At 43.6% G+C, this 21,850-nt stretch overlaps 1 protein-coding gene across 2 annotated transcripts; it reads left to right on the top strand.

Moving 5' to 3' along the window:
• Positions 1-493: 493 nt before the first annotated feature.
• Positions 494-21,409, top strand: LOC109885332 (leukocyte receptor cluster member 8 homolog). 2 transcript variants are annotated; one of them, XM_031787289.1, is made up of 15 exons: positions 494-819; positions 3,694-3,859; positions 7,766-7,921; positions 8,204-8,287; positions 11,160-11,616; positions 11,752-11,908; positions 12,168-12,338; positions 13,394-13,639; positions 13,845-14,009; positions 14,392-14,683; positions 14,781-14,882; positions 15,005-15,073; positions 15,204-15,333; positions 15,457-15,664; positions 15,782-21,409. In XM_031787289.1, the coding sequence occupies exons 1-15, from the start codon at positions 779-781 to the stop codon at positions 15,942-15,944; spliced, it is 2,607 nt and encodes an 868-aa protein (XP_031643149.1). In that variant the 5' UTR covers positions 494-778; the 3' UTR covers positions 15,945-21,409. The 2 variants fall into 2 exon arrangements, with proteins under 2 accessions (XP_031643149.1, XP_031643150.1); XM_031787290.1 differs by having other exon boundaries at positions 495-819; positions 3,718-3,859.
• Positions 21,410-21,850: the final 441 nt, after the last annotated feature.

A 21,850-nucleotide genomic window follows, 5' to 3' on the forward strand; every position in this document is an offset into this window, starting at 1 on the left:
TACTCAAGGTGCAATTTCTCACCTAGGGCCCCCAAAAGGCTATGGCCGGCTCTGAGTGTGGGTATGGATCTGGGTACAAAGACCAGCAAGCTACTGCGGCCCCTCATGATGAGTTCAGATTTTTTGTGGCCCCCACCCCCATCAAAGTTGCCCATCCCTGGTTGAGACTATTATCACATTCACCTTGCTTGACAGTTATGTGGTGGAGGATGAAGAGTCTTAAATATATATATATATATATATATTTTTTTTTTTTAAACTTATAACAGCTTTTCACCAGCAGGGAGAGTAAAAACATGTTTTATTCAATATTATTCTGCAACATCAAGGTTTACGGTGTTTAACAGCAATAACTTTATTATGCAAGTGTAGAAGCAATAGTAGTAATGAGAAGGCAAAACTTACTTTGAAATCTAGGAACAAAGTTGTTAAGTATTTTACTCCAATGAAAGGAGGCGAGGCAAAGGAAACGGAAGGCGAGGCATACGTTCCATATCTAATACAACTGCCATTTTGTTTTTCAGTTGAAGATCCAATGCAGCTACGGTTGTTCTTGTGAAAATGCCTTTATTCGACGTTTAGATATTGCTTTTAGTGTGTTTTTTTCTTAAATTGAAAGACTGTCTTGTTGAGAAGTAGTGGATGGTAGAGTAAAATACCGAAGGACCAACTTTCCTTGTATATTGTGATTTAATTGTTCATGTTTACGTTAGGGTCTTCTGGCCTACGACGTTCTATTAGATTGGTACTGTAGCTAGCTAGTTATCTCGGTGGCAAAATGGCGGCGAATACGACCCAGACAGCTCCAGCTGCTAACTGGTAAGACCTCAAATTATCAAGTTAAACATATCGAGCTTTCGAATATGTTCTCACTTTATTTGGACCTGTATTCTAGCTAGACATTAACATTTAACGGTCGAAGAAAGCCTGCGATTCGCAGAGTTCGTCTCGTTCCGTTAGTTAACGTGGCTAACGCTAACTAGCGAGTAAATTAACGTTAGCTAACTCCTACTTTCCTGCAGCTTCGTATCGGCTAGCCGTCTCTACTAACAACACCACCAACTATATAGTACGTAGTTATGATAGACATGGTAATTAGCTAACTGGGTCACAGTACAGTAACTTAGTAACATCCATCCAATACTCTCACCAAGTTAACGTTATCTTCCTGGCCGGATCACAACAAATTCTAGTATCAACACGATGTTCATGTCTACGATGGGTCACCAAGAACTGGTGTAATATGGCTAATGGGTTGATTCCGGACCGGGCAGTTGAGCTTCTCTCTCAAGGCTTGGGCAGTATTGTCTAACTTGACATTGAATCACTTCTATAAGATTTGGAAATGGCCTGGCTAGTTGTCAGCAAGGTTACTGTCTCTTAAATATAGGCAGGGCCAGGTGATGACTGTTTTATTTTGTACTAGCATGGGTTATTGCTATTCTTCATGTGGAGTCAAAGCACTCTTATTTTGAGATTCGCTCAACATACCCTCTGCTAACAGAGACCACCAATGAGAATGTCCCATTTTATTTAGGGTCCACAGAAATAGCAGGCTTTGAATTTTATGTGTGTGGCGGGGCCATGCTCAAGCAGCTGAGATGCTCATTCAACAGGTTACCTTCTTAAATGTATTCATATACACAGAGCAAAAATATGAATGCAACATGTAAAGTGTTGGTTTCATGAACTAAAATAAAAGATTCCAGAAATGTTCCGTATGCACATTAAGCTTATTTATCTAAAATGTGCAAAGTCATCATTTTGCCTTTGCCAAGATAATCCATCCACCTGACGGGTATGGCATATCAAGAAGATGATTATCAAGAAGCTGATTAAACAGCATGATCATTACACAGGTGCACCTTGTGTTGGGGACAAAGGGTGACTTTAAATGTGCAGTTTTGTCACACAACACAATACCACAGATGTGTCAAGTTTGGAGGGAATGTCCAACCGAGCTGTTTCCAGAGAAGGTCATGTTTATTTCTTTACCATAAGCCACCTCCAATGTCGTTTTAGAGAATTTGACAGTAAGTCCAACGGTCTCACAAACGCACACCACGTGTAACCACGCCAGCCCAGGCTCTCCGCATCCGGCTTCTTCGTCTGCAGTATCGTCTGAGAACAGCCATCCGGACCGCTGATGAAACTGGGCTTGCACAAACTGTCAGAAACCGTCTCAGGGAAGCGCATCTTCTTTTATGGTGTCATTTGGGCAAGTGATTTGCTGGTGTCAGCGTTGTGAACATAGTGCCCCATGGTAGTGGTGGAGTTGTGGTATGGGCAGGCATAAGCTACGGACAACGAGCACAATTGCTTTTTATCGATGGCTGTTTCGATGCACAGAGATACCATGACGATATCCTGAGGCCCATTGTTGCGCCATTCATCTGCCGCCATCACCTCATGTTTCAGTATGATAATGCACAGCCCCATGTCGCAGGGGTCAATACACAATTCCTGGAAGCTGAAAATGTCCCAGTTCTTCCATTGCCTTTATACTCACCAGACATGTCACCCATTGAGCATATTTGGGATGCTCTGGGTCGACGTGTATTACCGCGTGTTCCAGTCCCAGCCAATATACAGCGACTTCGCACAGACATTGAAGAGGAGTGGGGCAACATTCCACAGGCCACAATCACAGATCAACTCTCTGCAAAGGAGATGTGTTGTGCTGCATGAGGCAAATAGTGGGCACACCAGATACTGACTGATTTTCTGATCCATTACTTTTTTTTAAGGTGTCTGTGACCCAACAGATGCATATCTGTATTTCCAGTCATGTGAAATCCATAGATTAGGACCTAATACATTTATTTTGTTTTAGCTGCTGGGTTCCGTTTTAGCTCGTGGTGTTCTCAATTTTTATTAATCATCTGGGAAATGGGATGCAACCAGAAAAGTTGCATCTATATGCAGATAGTCATACAGTACCAGTCAAAAGTTTGGACACACCTACACATTCAAGGGTTTTTCTTTATTTTGACTATTTTCTACAGTGATGAATAATAGTGAAGACATCAACTGTGAAATAACACATGTGAAATCATGTAGTAATCAAAATATATTTTATTTTTGTCTTTATCGAAGTAGCCACCCTTTGCCTTGATGACGGCTTTGCACACTCTTGACATTCTCTTAACCAGCGGTTACCATACCCGGCATGCTAGGTGGTTGCTACTTAGTCCCCAGGACATTTACAGTATTTGGCAAGACTGCCTTCTCGTCTTGTGCACCAGAGGCATGGAATAGTCTACAATCCATGCTTCATCTAGATAAGTTAGTGCCACTGAATGAATTTTACATTTTGAAGGGAGTCTTGTTACAGAGGAGTGTAAATGCATTTTAAAGCTGGATCATGTTGTGTTGTATGTTTTAATTTTGTAATGTATTGATTGTTGCTGCTGCCTTGGCCAGGACTCTGGGTCTCAATGGGCTTTTCCTGGTAAAATAAAAAATGTTTCCTTTATGAACTGTAACTCAGTAAAAGCTTTGAAATTGTTGCATTTTTATTCAGTGTAGTTACACATTTCCAAAAAATAATCAATCTTATCTCTTGAGTAAAGAATTGGTGTGCTGTAAATATTGCTGGTTTGGTGGTAGTATCTTCCAAGTTAACACACTTGAAACTTGGTCATGTTAAATGTATCAGACATTTGTTTGGTTTCTGTACTAACTGACTGACAGTCACGTGTCTCCTGTCTGTTGTAGGTCGTATGGTGCAGCAGCAGGTCCAGAGGGCCAGACAGTCTCGGAAAACCCAGAGTGGGAGAAGGCCAGACAGGCACTGGCCTCCATCAGCAAGACCCAGAGCGCCACCAAGACCGCTCAGGCCAACCGGACCACAGCACAGGTGTGTGTTTGCTTATGCGTCTGTTTTTTTGCTTATCGGATGCTTTTGTTCACTTACTGTAAGGCACATTACCTACGATAATGAAGTGAAATGAAGGGGTTATGAAGGGGTTTCATGTCTGGCAGATGGATGGCAGTTTTATTCGTCTAATTCAGGGGTTCCTAAACTGTTTTGGCCCGCGACCCCATTTTGATATATATAAAAATGCGACCCTACCATGTAAAAAAAAGTTGCCATCAACGGCAAATGTTCACTTTTTAAATATTACAAGACGGTCTGACAGTACTTTTGACTAGGGATGCACAATATATTGGTGAACATATCGGAATCAGATGTTATTAGTTACAAATACCAACATCGGTATTGGCTCGATGTCTAGTTTAACGCCGATGTGCAAAACCAATGTCAAAGCTGATGCGCATACCTATATAACGTAGGTACATGACATAATGACGCCACGTAACATTTTGCCCTACACGTTCAACACAGCATTCCTAACCTAGACAACAATGTCTGCTGGTGTGGACTGAGCAGTCAACAAGTAGAGCAGTCATTTGAAAGAGTCAGAACATTTCAGAGAGAGAACTCAAAGGCGAAATCCATTTACGCCAAGATAATGGAATTCATTGCCCTTGACAAATAAAAAATATTTTTAAATATTTTTTTTACCTTTATTTAACCAGGCAAGACGGTTAAGAACACATTCTTATTTTCAATGACGGCCTGGGAAAAGTGGGTTAACTGCCTGTTCAGGGGCAGAACAACAGATTTGTACCTTGTCAGCTCGGGGGTTTGAACTCGCAACCTTCCGGTTACTAGTCCAACACTCTAACCACTAGGCTACGCTGCCGCCCCAATCGACTGTTCTCTGTCGTGGCTGATGTTGGCTTTCGCCGTTTGGTTGATGACCGGTACACATGTTGCCCTACCGGAGTTACCCAGTAATGGCGTCACTGCTATTAGCTTCACGACGTACTATTGAACTCCGTTTGGGTCTTTTCGTGTCAAAAAAGATGCACGTCAAATAACACTATTTGACGAGTCAAATGAGCTTTTAATTAGTGATGCACCGATATAGCCTGGTTCCTCTCTAGGTTTCTTCCTAGGTATTGGCCTTTCTAGGGAGTTTTTCCTAGCCACCGTGCTTCTACACCTGCATTGCTTGCTGTTTGGGGTTTTAGGCTGGGTTTCTGTACAGCACTTTGAGATATCAGCTGATGTACGAAGGGCTATATAAATAAATTTGATTTGATATGACATTTTTGGCCGATACTGACATCTGATATTTTCTTTGCAAAAAAAACGATACTGATAACCGATGTTTAAAATGTTTGCAGCCTTTTTAAGCATTCTAATACAGTTAAATAGTCAACACACATGGACACAGTGGTCTAAGGCACTTCATCTCAGTGCAAGAGGCGTCACTACAGTCCCTGGTTCGAATCCAGGCTGTATCACATCCGGCCGTGATTGGGAGTCCCATAGGGCGGCTCACAATTGGCCCAGTGTCGTCCGGAGTAGGCCGTCATTGTAAATAAGAATTTGTTCTTAACTGACTTGTCTAGTTAAATAAAGGTTACACACACACCAAACTGACCAAAAATGTATTTTGTTGGCATTTACCTATGTCCGTCTTTCCAGTAAAACATCATCAAAACCTATTTATTTCACTTGCTGTGCTGTTTCGTTGTTCATTTGTTCAGTTTCATTCTCAACCAGGATTTTTCATACTATGGAAAGCTGTTTGGGTCTTTGCGTGTCAAATAACACTATTTGACGTGTCAAATAAGCTTGTTGACAACTTGGAGTCATGCAATGATATGGTATGTGGTCCACCCACTACAACTCGGGAACCATGCAGTTTATTAGGCTACAGATGAAGTAAATTATGAAAGTGCACGCTGTGAGCTTGATTCTCCTTTACAGTCAATATCGAGGGTATTATTCTGGTGACATGATCGATTTGCTTGACTGCCGTTTGACAAATACAAATATCCATTTTGTAATGTTTTTTTTTTCACCCATATTTAACCAGGTAGGCAAGTTGAGAACAAGTTCTCATTTGCAATTGCGACATGGCAATAATGTAGACTATCCTACCTGCACAGCCTACCCGCAACTGTATCTGCAAGCTGTTGGCTAGAGTGCATGTGCCAAGACCAGAATAGGAAAATGTGCTATTTAACGAAACAGTTTGTGACAAAACTATCGGTGGAGTTGAAAATTCTATGGAAACACACTGAACGTTTCATTTTTATTAGATATATAAAAACTTAAGCGAAAAATTACATTTTGTGTGCACTATGTCATAAAGCACAGATTTCTCCAACAAGCCCGTTTGGTGGAAACACACCACTGGAGGGAAAATGTGCATATTTTCTTTGTGGATTTTAGAATATGCGCATTAAAATGTGTTGCCATTTGGATGGAAATCTAACTGGTGATGTGTTTTTCCTCCAGTCTGATTTGGTGACTGTTGGTCCATTCTCTTATAATGAGTTCTGCGCATTGTAGAGTGAAACCGAATACACATATGTTCCTGAGGTTTCTGTTTCAGTGATGGGGCCATAATATTTTGTAGCTTAAACCATTCCAAAAGAGAGCCATATTTATAGTCAAAAGACCTGAAGCCGCTCGGTTTCTGACAACCCCATTTAGCAGCTACTGAATGTTGCTGACATTACCCCGGGTTTTATGAACCAAGCACTTTTTTTTTTACTTGAAAGTTTCTCCCGTGACCCCATTTTTTAAATGAAATGCTTGTCTAGTTGTTGCAATTATTGACATAGTAACAGTGCCTTTTTTTTAAAGCCGGGTGGACACTACACGACTTTCAAAGTCCTAACATCGCCGAGCCTCTAACATTAAATGACTGTCTTTCCTGTGGGTTTTTTTTCTTGCCAAAGTAGTGGTGCGCACACTAAACGATGTGGCACAGACGGGGTCACACACTACAAGATTGTTGACCTGGTCGTGAGGATTCTCCGTACCATGCTGTCTTTCCAAAATAACAATGTTGTGATTACATTTGACGTAGCTACGAGCTGTGGCTCAAAGCAGCCTGATAAACGTTTTGTCATTCACGCTTCCCATACAAATTTGAAATATCTAGCTTCCATTTTGAATTAAATAACATTGCTTGTGAGCTTCAGGGCTTTAACAATTTGATGCTTTGGTTAAAGGCAAGTACAAACACATACTAGTAGTAGTCATCGCTCCTGCTCGAGAGTCATCTCACTGGCTTCTCTGGCGAGCTCTCATTGGCTATTGCTGATCATCGTTCTCAACTTGTCGTTGCACATCTCACACTACAAGACCATTGCAGATTTGCTTCCGATAAAATGAAACATGTTTGAAAATATCGGGATGTCTGGGATTGCTCAAAGACGAGATCAGTAGCCCTCAGATTGAGTCTCTGACCCGTTCACATTAAACAAGCATCGGTGACGGCCACGTGCCCCGAGTAGGCAATGACATGGACATTTTATCTCCAATCTCTAAATCAGAGCCGAAATAGTGTAGTGTAGACCCGGCGTTAATCTCAAAGGCGCTTGTTATTGGGTATAATGTATTACCTCAACAGTTAACTTGACGAGCTGTACAGCATGGACCATTTTTTCCCTTCCTGACACAGACATACAACTGTCTGATCTGGGCTCGTATCCACAAAGCGTCTCAAAGTAAGAGTGCTGATCTTGGATCAGGTCCCAACCTGTGTATGTAGTCTTATTGATTAAGATTCTAAAAGGCAAAACTGATCCTAGCTCAGCACTCCTACTCTGAGGCTTTGTGGATACGGGCCCAGGTCTTCCTGGATTTATACCCGAATATGATTCAAATGGACGAGTAGGCTTTCATTCTGATTTAATCTCTCATCACTTAGTAGTTGTCTGTTTGTGTTTCCAGGCTGGTCAGTTTCAGCCTGCAGTTACTGAGTCCACAGCCATACAGCAGCAGCAACAGCAGCAGTACTACCAACAGTGGTACCAACAGAACCAGCAGCAACCGTATCCTGGATACACCTACCCCTACAATTACTACTACCCCATGGCGCCAGGCCCCGTACGTGTACATATCCTCCACACCCTCCACATTTCAGATTAACTGTAATGTAGTCCTTGGTAATGATTTCCGCGACACTGATGCCGGCTTTATGCGCTATAGCGTTTAGATAAGGAATTTGAATTGTTAGATTTAGCCTACACATTACAAAACCGGCACTTTGCAACAAAAAAATCGATGGACTGTTAATACATGATACCCCGACAGAATACACAACATAAAACCATTGGTTGAAGCCAAGCCAGTACCATATTTGAAGTGTGTTTTCTTCTGATTCTCCAGTATGGTGGTGGTGGCTATCCTCCTCAGGGCCAGTATGGTGTACCTCCAGGACCTTACCCCTCTCCCACCACTCCAACTGGACAGGTAACCATCAGAAAACTGCTACTGTTGCTACTTAAATCAAGTTTTCAGTTTACTTCACTCTTCCTCTATTGCAGTTTATGAATTATTGACTAAATGAGTCCCCAATGCCAGGCGTTTGTGTAAAAAAAATGTTTAAATTTGATTTCACCTTTATTTAACCAGGTAGGCTAGTTGAGAACAAGTTCTCATTTGCAATTGCGACCTGGCCAAGATAAAGCATAGCAGTGTGAACAGACAACACAGAGTTACACATGGAGTAAACAATTAACAAGTTAATAACACAGTAGAAAAAAAAGAGTCTATATACATTGTGTGCAAAAGGCATGAGGAGGTAGGCGAATAATTACAATTTTACAGATTAACACTAGAGTGATAAATGATCAGATGGTCATGTACAGGTAGAGATATTGGTGTGCAAAAGAGCAGAAAAGTAAATAAATAAAAACAGTATGGGGATGAGGTAGGTAAATTGGGTGGGCTATTTACCAATAGACTATGTACAGCTGCAGCGATCGGTTAGCTGCTCAGATAGCAGAAGTTTGAAGTTGGTGAGGGAGATAAAAGTCTCCAACTTCAGCGATTTTTGCAATTCGTTCCAATCACAGGCAGCAGAGAACTGGAACGAAAGGCGGCCAAATGAGGTGTTGGCTTTAGGGATGATCAGTGAGATACACCTGCTGGAGCGCGTACTACGGGTGGGTGTTGCCATCGTGACCAGTGAACTGAGATAAGGCGGAGCTTTACCTAGCATGGACTTGTAGATGACCTGGAGCCAGTGGGTCTGGCGATGAATATGTAGTGAGGACCAGCCGACTAGAGCATACAGGTCGCAGTGGTGGGTGGTATAAGGTGCTTTAGTGACAAAACGGATGGCACTGTGATAAACTGCATCCAGTTTGCTGAGTAGAGTCTTGGAAGCTATTTTGTAGATGACATCGCCGAAGTCGAGGATCGGTAGGATAGTCAGTTTTACTAGGGTAAGTTTGGCGGCGTGAGTGAAGGAGGCTTTGTTGCGGAATAGAAAGCCGACTCTAGATTTGATTTTCGATTGGAGATGTTTGATATGAGTCTGGAAGGAGAGTTTACAGTCTAGCCAGACACCTAGGTACTTATAGATGTCCACATATTCAAGGTCGGAACCATCCAGGGTGGTGATGCTAGTCAGGCGTGCGGGTGCAGGCAGCGAACGGTTGAAAAGCATGCATTTGGTTTTACTAGCGTTTAAGAGCAGTTGGAGGCCACGGAAGGAGTGTTGTATGGCATTGAAGCTCGTTTGGAGGTTAGATAGCACATTGTCCAAGGACGGGCCGAAAGTATATAGAATGGTGTCGTCTGCGTAGAGGTGGATCAGGGAATCGCCCGCAGCAAGAGCAACATCATTGATATATACAGAGAAAAGAGTCGGCCTGAGAATTTAACCCTGTGGCACCCCCATAGAGACTGTCAGAGGACCGGACAGCATGCCCTCTGATTTGACACACTGAACTCTGTCTGCAAAGTAGTTGGTGAACCAGGCACGGCAGTCATCAGAAAAACCGAGGCTACTGAGTCTGCCGATAAGAATATGGTGATTGACAGAGTCGAAAGCCTTGGCAAGGTCGATGAAGACGGCTGCACAGTACTGTCTTTTATCGATGGCGGTTATGATATCGTTTAGTACCTTGAGCGTGGCTGAGGTGCACCCGTGACCGGCTCGGAAACCAGATTGCACAGCGGAGAAGGTACGGTGGGATTCGAGATGGTCAATGACCTGTTTGTTGACTTGGCTTTCGAAGACCTTAGATAGGCAGGGCAGGATGGATATAGGTCTGTAACAGTTTGGTTCCAGGGTATCTCCCCTTTGAAGAGGGGGATGACTGTGGCAGCTTTCCAATCCTTGGGGATCTCAGACGATATGACAGAGGTTGAACAGGCTGGTAATAGGGGTTGCGACAATGGCGGCGGATAGTTTCAGAAATAGAGGGTCCAGATTGTCAAGCCCAGCTGATTTGTACGGGTCCAGGTTTTGCAGCTCTTTCAGAACATCTGCTATCTGGATTTGGGTAAAGGAGAACCTGGAGAGGCTTGGGCGAGTAGCTGTGTCCGGACAGAAGTGCGCTAGGGATCAAATGCATGAATTAAGATGCCATTGATGACTAGCATTTGAATAATGTTCTATTTCTACACTGACAAGCGTCACAAATTATCTCACACTGTCAGGTACAACCCTACACTGTTGATTGGTCAATGTGTCATGCTGCCTTGTTGACAAAATTACTGAGCGGCACAGATTATTGTTTGGTTTGAGAAGGGGCACAGATTACTGTTTTGGTTTGAGAAGGGGCACAGATTACTGTTTTGGTTTGAGAAGGGGCACAGATTACTGTTTTGGTTTGAGAAGGGGCACAGATTACTGTTTTGGTTTGAGAAGGGGCACAGATTACTGTTTTGGTTTGAGAAGGGGCACAGATTACTGTTTTGGTTTGAGAAGGGGCACAGATTACTGTTTTGGTTTGAGAAGGGGCACAGATTACTGTTTTGGTTTGAGAAGGGGCACAGATTACTGTTTTGGTTTGAGAAGGGGCACAGATTACTGTTTTGGTTTGAGAAGGGGCACAGATTACTGTTTTGGTTTGAGAAGGGGCACAGATTACTGTTTTGGTTTGAGAAGGACGCTCCTCCCTCCCCGCTTTCGACCGATGACGTAGCGGGCCTTTACCCGGTACCTCGCGGCTCAGCATAATGTAATCCTCCATAATGTAATCCTCCCACTAAGAATCTGTCTGGAGCTGAAGTCTGTTGCAGTTAGAATGTTTTGCTCTGCAGTTCTCCTTTCATATTGAGATATACAAGTTTCTTTTCCCCCATCTATTATTTGTCCCTACCTTCCCAGCCTCCATCCCTGCCCGTGATGGATGACCAGTCCTCCAGCTACCCCTCTCAGCCCCAACCCCCTCCTCCTGCTGCACCTCAACCACCCCCCCAGAGCCCCACCAGCTCTGAGCAGCCCCCACCCCCTCCTCCCCCAGCCATCCCTCCCCCTCCCAACTCCCAGTACCCCCTTCCTCCAGGGCAGAACTCTTACAACCCCAACAACCCCATGCCCTACCCCAACAATGACCCCAACCAGATGAGAGGTTACAACCACAACCAGGGCAGGCCCAGCTATGGGCAGAGCTACCAGACTCAGAACTCGTACCAGCAGCAGCAGAATAACAACCAACACCAGCAACAAGGACAGGGTCAGTATGGACCAGGAGCTGGGAGAGGAGAGGCCAACAAAAACAAGAACCATCAACAACAACAACAGCCACAGCAACAAGGACCGCAGCTCTGGCACCGCATGAAACGTAAGTGTGTGAGGGTATTGAGTTGTGTGTGAGGGTATCTCCAAGCATTTTTTTTTCTGTCAGCTTATCATTGAATTTGTTTCCCATCACTTGGTGTTGTCTTTGTTTCAATGCCTTCTTCATTGTTTTCCACAGAGGCACCTGGAGCAGGTGCGATGAAGTTCAACATTCCCAAGCGACCCTACGTCATGACCAATCAAAGTTTCCCTCCTGGGGAACAACTCACTGGATTGGCTGCTACTCCTTCCTCCCCAGCTGCTGCTCCTCCTGCACCTGGCGGTGCCCAGACACGGTGAGGAGACAGCTACTAATGACACCAATATATCGGTCTTTACTATCCTTAATACCTACTGGGGAAGAATGAAGTATCTCTACTCATGATCAGAAGATGACAGGGGTTTAAAATCTGCATCCAATAGATTTCAGAAGTACCATGTCCCTCTTTCTCAAACTAATAATTAGTCACTTCAAATTGACCTAGTACTCCCAAACCAGTTTCCTTTCCCCCTGATTTACTGTTGCAGTGCTGATTATAAAAATTATTCCCTCAGGCCCCAGGACTGGCCCCAGGCGATGAAGGAATATGTTCAGCGCTGCTTCACAGCCTGTGAGAATGAGGAGGACAAGGACCGCACCGAAAAGGGGCTGAAGGAGGTCCTACAGAAAAGACTACAGGATGGGTCTGCCTACACCATCGACTGGGACCGCGAGCCTCTGCCTGAGTGAGTGGAGCAGTTGTTCTTGAAAAAGCCTGGTGTTTCACCGTCTTGGAACTTAGCCTGGTGTTTCACCGTCTTGGAACTTAGCCTGGTGTTTCACCGTCTTGGAACTTAGCCTGGTGTTTCACCGTCTAGAAACTTAGCCTGGTGTTTCACCGTCTAGGAACTTAGCCTGGTGTTTCACCGTCTTGGAACTTAGCCTGGTGTTTCACCGTCTTGGAACTTAGCCTGGTGTTTCACCGTCTTGGAACTTAGCCTGGTGTTTCACCGTCTTGGAACTTAGCCTGGTGTTTCACCGTCTTGGAACTTAGCCTGGTGTTTCACCGTCTTGGAACTTAGCCTGGTGTTTCACCGTCTTGGTACTTAGCCTGGTGTTTCACCGTCTTGGAACTTAGCCTGGTGTTTCACCGTCTTGGAACTTAGCCTGGTGTTTCACCGTCTAGGAACTTAGCCTGGTGTTTCACCGTCTTGGAACTTAGCCTGGTGTTTCACCGTCTTGGAACTTAGCCTGGTGTTTCACCGTCTAGGAACTTAGCCTGGTGTTTCACCGTCTAGGAACTTAGCCTGGTGTTTCACCGTCTAGGAACGTAGCCTGGTGTTTCACCGTCTAGGAACGTAGCCTGGTGTTTCACCGTCTAGGAACGTAGCCTGGTGTTTCACCGTCTAGGAACGTAGCCTGGTGTTTCACCGTCTAGGAACGTAGCCTGGTGTTTCACCGTCTAGGAACGTAGCCTGGTGTTTCACCGTCTAGGAACGTAGCCTGGTGTTTCACCGTCTAGGAACGTAGCCTGGTGTTTCACCGTCTAGGAACGTAGCCTGGTGTTTCACCGTCTAGGAACGTAGCCTGGTGTTTCACCGTCTAGGAACGTAGCCTGGGGTTTCACCGTCTAGGAACGTAGCCTGGGGTTTCACCGTCTAGGAACGTAGCCTGGGGTTTCACCGTCTAGGAACTTAGAAAGCCTGAATCCCCTTTTGGAGACCAAATGCCTAATTTCTGCCTAAGCCCTATCAAGAGGTGCTAGTCATCCTAATCCTTTCTCTCCTCTCTCTCCATCCAGACTGAAGGCCAAGCAGTCTCGCTGGGAGGCTGTACCCACCCAAAGGACTCTGGAGAGTTCTGTGGGCCGTGGTGGGGGTACAGGTGGGGCTACGCGTGGCAGGGGTGGTGGGGCCAGGCTGGGACACTACAGAAACGTCTTCTCCCAGAGAAGCCCCTCATCCAGCTCCTCAGGCTCCTCCTCTCGCTCCCCCTCTCCCTCCCACAACCGACACAGGGACCGCAATGGCCAGAGACACAGGCGCAGGTGAGAGACCGTGTGTTTGTATGTTTTGGGTTAGTCCAGTGATTTATTATAATTTTTTCAAAATTGTCTAGGTGTATTATTTGTCCCAACCTGTTTTTTTATTGGTCAAATATTCTCCTTAATATTGTATAATCATAGCCACTCTAAAAATAGAAAGTATGCTGTGTAGTTTTGTTGTAATGTCCTGTTCGTTCTCCTCTTCCAGTGACTCTGAGTCCCAGTCGGACAGCAGCATGTCCAGTGACCTCCGAACCCAGCTTCCCCGGCGCAATCAGAAAGGAGGGCGTGGCCGTGGGGGCGACAGGGACCGAGGCAGAGGGGGTGGAGAGAGGGGACGAGGAAGGGGCGGAAGAGGCAACAGAGGACGGAGGTAAACGAGCATGTTTTGGCCTAAAGAAAAATTCCAGACTAAATGTTTTGCATGTCAGCAATCGAGTTTTCAAGATATGCAACTTTCAAAATACAGAAATATAGCCGGAATAATGCATTTTGCATCATATTATGCCAAACTCGGCATCATATGATGCAAAATGCATCATACCGGCTGTATTTTGAAAGCGATACATCTTGAAAACTTGATTGCTGACATATGCAAAACATTCTGGGACTATATCAACAATGGACTAATGAAACCAATAATAAAAGCTGGTTTTGGGTGAGATCTTCTTTCAAGTCATTGGCCTTGACCCACCCACAAACTAATATTCACCTTTCCCTCATTGTGCTGATCACATTTCGGCTTCTCTTCTCAGAAACATGGATGACGCTAACTCCACCGTCCTGGGCAAGAAGAGGAAAGGTGGGAACGCCGGCCTGGACTTCCACGACCCCCACCGGGAGGCCAAGAAACAAAGCCGAGCGGCACGCTTCCACAACACCAAGATGCGCTCAGAGCCCCTGGTGCTGTCCATCAACAACCTGGAGCTGCCCAAGGAGGACCTGAGCTGGGACGACTGCCCCATCGTGGGCACCTGCCAAGAGATCACCAAGATCTACCTGAGACTCACCTGTGCCCCCGACCCTGCCACCGTGCGTCCCGTATCTGTGAGTATCGCCTGTCACGTGGAATGAGAGGATCCTTATTTGAGGCCTCCCTTCAGATTGTGTGATGTTTGTCTCCTAATCCCCTGTCTCTGGCCAGGTTCTGAGGAAGTCTCTGTTGGCTGTGAAGGCCCACTGGAAGACCCGTCTGGACTACCCCTACGCCTGTGAACAGATGAAGTCCATACGACAGGACCTCACGGTCAGTTTACTACATGTCCTTTTTAGTTTAGTCGAACAGGTCCTTTTTAGTTTAGTCGAACAGGCACTTTGTCCTATCTCGGTATATGAGGATATGAAAACAGGTGTCTCTCCTCCTTTCAGGTCCAAGGAGTTCGTACAGAGTTCACAGTGGAAGTATACGAGTGCCATGCACGCATCGCTCTGGAAAAGGTGAGAGGTCCTCTCCATACACTGTCCCCCTTCGCTACCTCGTATTTGACGTTGGGCGTTGTTTTTGAGTTTAAAGGTGCGGTGTCGTACTAGATGTGCATTCTTCTCTAAATGATTGCGTTGTTACCAGGGCGACCACGCAGAGTTCAACCAGTGCCAGATGCAGCTGAAGGCCCTGTATAAGGACAACCCATCAGAGAACATAGGGGAGTTCACTGCTTACAGACTACTCTACTATATCTTCACTAAAAACTCTGGAGGTAACTTACCACCTGCCTGATATTCCTCATCAATCATTCTATTTCTGCATTGGATTTTGGCTCGCATAGAATTGAGCTTAATGTCCTGATTTTCTTGGTTGCATGTTTGCCCCCCACACACAGACATCACGACTGAGCTGGTGTACCTGACTGCGGCGCTGCGGGCGGATGAGTGTGTGTCCCACGCGCTCTCCCTCCGCGCCGCCTGGGCTCTGGGAAACTTCCACCGTTTTTTCCAGCTCTACCGGAGAGCCCCACGCATGGCATCCTACCTCATAGACAAGTTTGTAGAGAGGGAGAGGATGATCGCTCTCAGGGCCTTATTCAAAACGTACGCCAGAGGCCTTTCCTACAAACTCCATGGTTCCTAACAATTCATCATTTTATGTAGTTGTATGTAGGATAGAAATGGTCCAACTTTAAATTGCCTCCCCCTCTGTTTTCCCAGATTCAGACCAGACTTGCCGGTGGAGTATGTGCAGTCCAGTCTGGGCTTCCTTTGTTTAGACTCTTGCATGGCCTTCCTCACAGGCCTGGGGGTCACCTTCTTCCCCTCTGACCCCAGCAAGATAGACTGCAAGATCAGCTCAGCCTGTCTGGCAGCCTCCTGAGGGGGTGGGGGGTTTACCGGGGAGGGGGGAAAGCACACTAAAGGGAGATACTGAGAGCTAGACAGGGTCAGGAATGTACCCTACAGTTATACTGCACTACACTTCAGGAGGGAGACTAGTGGTTAGACTGAAACTACAATTTAGTCCTGTAGAAAGAGGGAGATATGCACTAGGACCCACTAAATCACTTAAGGCTGAAATTCAGTGAGGATCCCACCCACAGATGCAATGTGCTCACAGATATGGACTGTATAACAAGAGTGGGGGAGATTATCTGCATACATGCTGCACATCAAATACATTTAGAATAGCTTAGTCCCACACATCTCTGATCAGCTCAAGATATTAATTATACCTTCGACTTAGAACATTTTAATGAAGAACAGATGTTAGGCATTAGTTCAATGTAAGACCCGAAGATCAAGCACCAACTCACACAGATCAGGGAAAAGCGTAGCCTCAAGGTCTCCCATCCACTATCGCTCTCAGAAGTTTTAAGCTAACAGTGTTCTGTTATGTTTTTCCTTCCCTCAAGTCAACAGCCTCAAACTCATGCGAAGACAAGCCTTGAGAACCCAAGAGGGAGATGAAAACGAAATAAGCTAAAGTCATCCCTCAAGCCCTCATCCAACAGGCTGCTCATCCACTCCAAAACCAAACCATCAACCAGAGAAGAGGTTTGTCTGTTCAGGTGTTCAGCTCTAGAGACTGTGCTAGCCCTTTGCTGCCTTCAGGAAGCCTTCGTGATCCAGCGTCCAATCCGGGAGAGGAGGAGATGGTGGTTTGTATGTCCTGCCCCCCCTTTCCCCAAGCTGTCTACGATTGGCGATCTGGTGGGGAAAGTTACCCCCACTTCCTGTTCCTGCGTAGCCCTACACACTTGGCACCCCTGAAAGGTATTGACTGAGAAATCTAAGGGTTCTGATTGGCTCCTTGCCCAGGTTGGCCACAGCCATCCTTACCCCACAGTTGTCCGCTACCCACAGACTTATAAAGTGTGATGGTGGATACAGTCACCTAATATTTACCAAGAATGGCCTCTGCAATCCCTCGGTATGTGTCCAGGAGGCAGGATATCCACCTATAGTCCATCTATCCCCTGAGAGCAGACAAGGAGGCAGTCTCCCACCCCTTAAGAATACCAAATAACCAAGTTGAGGCTCTGAGCGAGCCTGTGGTGTTTCCTGAGTTAGCCGATCAACAGCCCCCTCAGCAGCATGGAATAGCAGTCGTCAAGCACTCCCACCACACAGGAAGAAGTCAGCTCCATCAAGATGGTGGCAAAGTCTTCACCTTCAAATATGGTGGCTGGATCAGTCCCGCCACACAACAGATGGAGATGAGATCGCTGTCTGTGCAGATGGCAGCAACGTCTGGGTTTGTATGCTCCACACTCCGTTCAATAAGGCTGAGTATGTATAGCTGGTAAGAAAAAGGACTCTTGGTGTGCTGGAAGGAGGTGGAGGACAGCACGGCAACGATCACCTGGTATTCACTATTGGCTCATTCACAAACACTAACCATTGGTTTGGGTTAAGGTGTATGTAATCAAGTTTATGGTAATTGCTTAAATTCCATCCACATGATGATAGTGTGTCTGAAATTGTGATATAAAATTAAGGGTGCCAGTATTAACCCCCCTCATTTTTAAAAGAATGATGAAGCCAAACTGTCAAATTATGCAGGTGCAGATACACAAATTCAGGTTTAAAAGGTAACTGTCCTCAATTGAAAATTGTCATTCTGCCACAAAACATTAGTTTAGGACATTAATGTTGACGGCTAAAGCACACAAGACTCTGCTTACCAAATGTTTGTCTGTAATCAAATAATCTGCTTATTTATTTAAAGCTAAGAAATCATGTGATATTTTTAAAACCCCATTGCAGACATTTTGGTTTTCAGTAAAGGCAGGTGAGAGTGAAGGATTGTAGAGTAGTTATTTTGGGGTCCTATCCAGCAGTTATACATTAGGCTACATCCCTGTGTATACTCTTGATAAGATCTGAAGTGAGGAGACTAGTGTGGAGAGTTAATTGTAAATCAACATAATTGTCAATACATAAATAGAACCTAGAAATGGAACATGAGTTGGTGATATCAGTTGATCTAATATCAGCATATATACCCCTTGTTTTCAGGCATGACCTTGAAGAGTATTAACTTGATTCACATCAAAGCTCGAGGTATTTTAGTGAGTTCAATGCCATTGCGGAGATATCAAATTTATTTGTCACATGCACTGAATACAACCGGTTCAGACTGAAATGCTTACCTACGAGCCCTTTCCCAACAATGCAGAGTTACAAAGTAAGAAAAATGATATAAATACAAAAAGGATTTGTTAACACAATAAAATAACTAACGAGGCTATACACAAGATAGGACTCAACTTTCAGGATGAACAGAAGTCTGTGCTGTAACAAATGTCCTGTGTGATCATCTATAGAGTCGATGTGTCCGTATCTAATGTACATTGTTATGGATTCAGTTGGCCTTTATTCATTGGACATTTTGATGTTTACCAGGGCAAGTGTAATTTTGACAAACGTATATGGTGAATGAGAAGCTGAAGCATTTTAGATATGGGTAATAAACAATGTATTCTTAAGACAATTGATGTGAATATGTAAATTATAGTTACAAATCTAAAGTTGGATGATTTGGAATACATTGCCTGTTTTTGATATTGCCGTGGATTTAAATGGGGAATTGATAGTAACTGCTTTTTGTAGTGCAAACACTTGCGTGATTTCTACCCTATATTTTTGACCGCTTATTCAATAAGTGTGCAGGACAGGTTTATATTTTGGGCTTTTACGGGGATTGAAAATGGGATATTTGCTGTATAAACCAAATATTTTTCTTGCCAAATGTCCCTTAGATATGCACACTTGGTTGACCACTTTCATTTCTTACTCATTTTTTAAAATGCTCATCTTTTGTAAACCCATTTTTGTTTTTAGATTTGATTTACTGCATTTCTGTGTCATCTCAACCTTTCTGGCTTTCTGTACTCATGAACCTCTTGCAGTGGTATTCAAAGTCAGCATCGCGACCCATGAGGGAAATGCGAAAACATTCATAGGTCATATTGTATGGGACAATATAGAAACGATTTTGAAAAGGATAATTTAATATGTATTTATTGGTTTATTTTCATTTCGATGAGATGAACATGTAAAAAAAAAAGGTAAAGGGTGTCAGTAGGTTTGGAAATTCTTCTGGTCAAAAAAATAGTTCCCCAGAAATTCTGGTGTAAAAAATGGTGTCCCCACTGAAAAAGTTTGAATATCACTGCCTTAGAGATAAGTAATGTACTAAAACCCCCACACAACATCCTGATGGCAAGAGAAAGGTTTGGTTGAAGGCACTGCACTCCCATCAGCCAAGAAACAAACTTGTTGTGTTGCTCAAGCCTCCCATTTGTCAATTTCTTTGGAAGTAGTTTGTCAAAGAGCAAACCCAGACATGTTTCAGATTAACAGTGACTTGGCTGTTTGGCTGGTGTGAGTCAGTGTTTTGATATGGTAACATATCAATATGGTATTGTCATTATGTTATTAATATTCTTAATGAATGGATTGAGAGAGCCTGTGAGATATATATATATATATATATATACTGCAGGATCAGTTTCAATATGAATGTCTGGATGAGGAATCAGTCTTCTCAGCAACTCGTCTACCCATTTATAGATCCCTTTGTTTAATTTGACTGGCACTATTTTGTGTGATGTGCTCTCTTCGGTCATTAATTTCAGCAGTTGTACTCATGACTCAACTTGTCCCTTCTCTCTTCTTATTCTCTGTCCCTCTTTACTTTGCCCCACTCCCATCACCAGTCCTTTTCTCTTATTTTTCTTCTTGCAGTACTGCATTACAGGAGCAAAAGGAATGTGAAAAGAGAGCACCTCCTCCCAGCCTCCAGAAGCAAGCTGGAGAGAGGGAAAAGTGTGAGAAATGCAAGACTTGATACTGCCAACTCAAGTTCAAGCCATTTTGTCAATATGACCTGATGTTGCTGTGTCTTATCCATGGGAGCCTGACTTCAATTGTTTTAGTCAAGTCTTTTGAATGTGTTTTATTTGACTATTCTTAACTTGAATCAAGAAAATATTCAATGTCAGAATTTTTCCACTCTAGTTTGCCAGAAACAATTTTGGAACACTGTTGCAAGTTCTGTCTATAGTTAGGAAGGCCTATACCTCTAAACCATCATATGTGTTAATGTATACTGTTTGTCCAGAAACATTTGCATGCGTTCTTGTTTTTCATAACCAGGGTGTTCTCTAGAAATTGCTTTGTCATTGTCAACTTCTCAAGTACAGATAAATATTTGGTAAGGCAACCTTTTTTGGTCAGTGAATATTTGGCATCTCTAACCTTGATGTATTTTGTCAGCTGCCTCATGTGGTCTACCTGTAAATTAATTTGCCTGCATTTGGTATTTGTTGTAATATAATTTCCAATACTTGGAAACCCATTAATTGGTATCTCTAGCATGTAAACTACTTTTGGGGATTTGAAATGGATCTGGACATACAGCATACAATTTCCATTATATCAAGGAAAATACATTCTAGATATGGTTTTTCTTATCTGCTTATATTTGGTCACATTCCTTTAAGTTTTGAGTAGTCCGGTAGTAGTTGGCTCCCATATCAGAATGTTGCTCTGTCTTGCTCTGTGCCTTTCCTAAACAGGATGCTTCTCTGTCTTGTCTCTGTTGATTTCAGACACCTCTTCAACAGTGAAGTCAAGTTCATGTAGCGTGCTATCTCCTGGTCAGATATTTAACATTGCATAACCTCTCATATCTCACATTGATGCTTTAGTTCTGATACATTCATATTTTTTGTTCAATAATGGTTTATAACTGTACATTTCCATTTAACTAACAATGCTTCTCCTTTTTAAAATGAGCTGCTCCTCCTCTTACCCAACTGTTCCTTCTGACACCTGTGGGTTTGTTTTTTTTCCTCTCTTGAACTTCTTGAAGCCCATCACTGTGTAACTCCTGCCTCCATTTGTCCTATTAGACTGCACTTGAACAATTCCCTTTTACTTCAGCCTGATGCATCGGTTCATTTTTTATTCTTCAATGTCTTTAGTGGATTTATTCTGTTGCTCCTTTTCTCTCCTCACTCTTCTTACCTGCATGTGTCCCCTCCCTCTTCCCTTCTATCAGAATATCTCCTTTCTCCACCCTCTTCATGTTGAGTATCTGTTTGCTAGTGACTTGTTGCTGTGTAACTATCCATTCTCGGTAGTAAGTATTGCTTCTATGCTGCTCAGGTGGTTTCTGTTGCAGCTAGCTGAAACTAAAGGATATACTTGCAAAATATCCCTCCCCAGTCTCAACCCTCCCTGGATTGTATTTTAAATAAAATACTCCCGTTTTGTAAATACTGTGTACATATGTATTTTTGTCTTGAACCTAATAAAATAAAAGTTTAGAAATAAGTATTGTTTGTCTTGAGTTATAGAAATGACATGTTGCGCTTCTACTTAATGTAAAAATTGTTGCTCAAGATTGATATTGTATCAAACCCAGAAGACTACTCAATCTGAACATTGTTAAAGGCATTTATTATTATTTTAAATCTGAACTGAGAGACAGCAATGGACAATCATATTACAGGGACAGTTCAGTGAGTTGATTGACATCAAAATCCTGAAATTCTGGCTTTCATGTCACTGATTAACATTATTGCACTGTTTCTAGGGATTGGCACTGAACTTATTCAAGGAACAATATTAAATGTCAAAAGAATGGCTGACGTAAAAAAAGAAAAATAGCTCAGTTTGACCAGAGAGCAGTTGGAAAAGGCAAAATAAGGAAGAGGAAATTGAGTAGGCTGATAGCTATAGGGTGAAGAAGCAACAAGCACTAAAGCTACAAGC

Source organism: Oncorhynchus kisutch, linkage group LG13 (genome assembly GCF_002021735.2).
Source record: "Oncorhynchus kisutch isolate 150728-3 linkage group LG13, Okis_V2, whole genome shotgun sequence".
In the NCBI taxonomy this organism is placed as follows: Eukaryota; Metazoa; Chordata; class Actinopteri; order Salmoniformes; family Salmonidae; genus Oncorhynchus; species Oncorhynchus kisutch.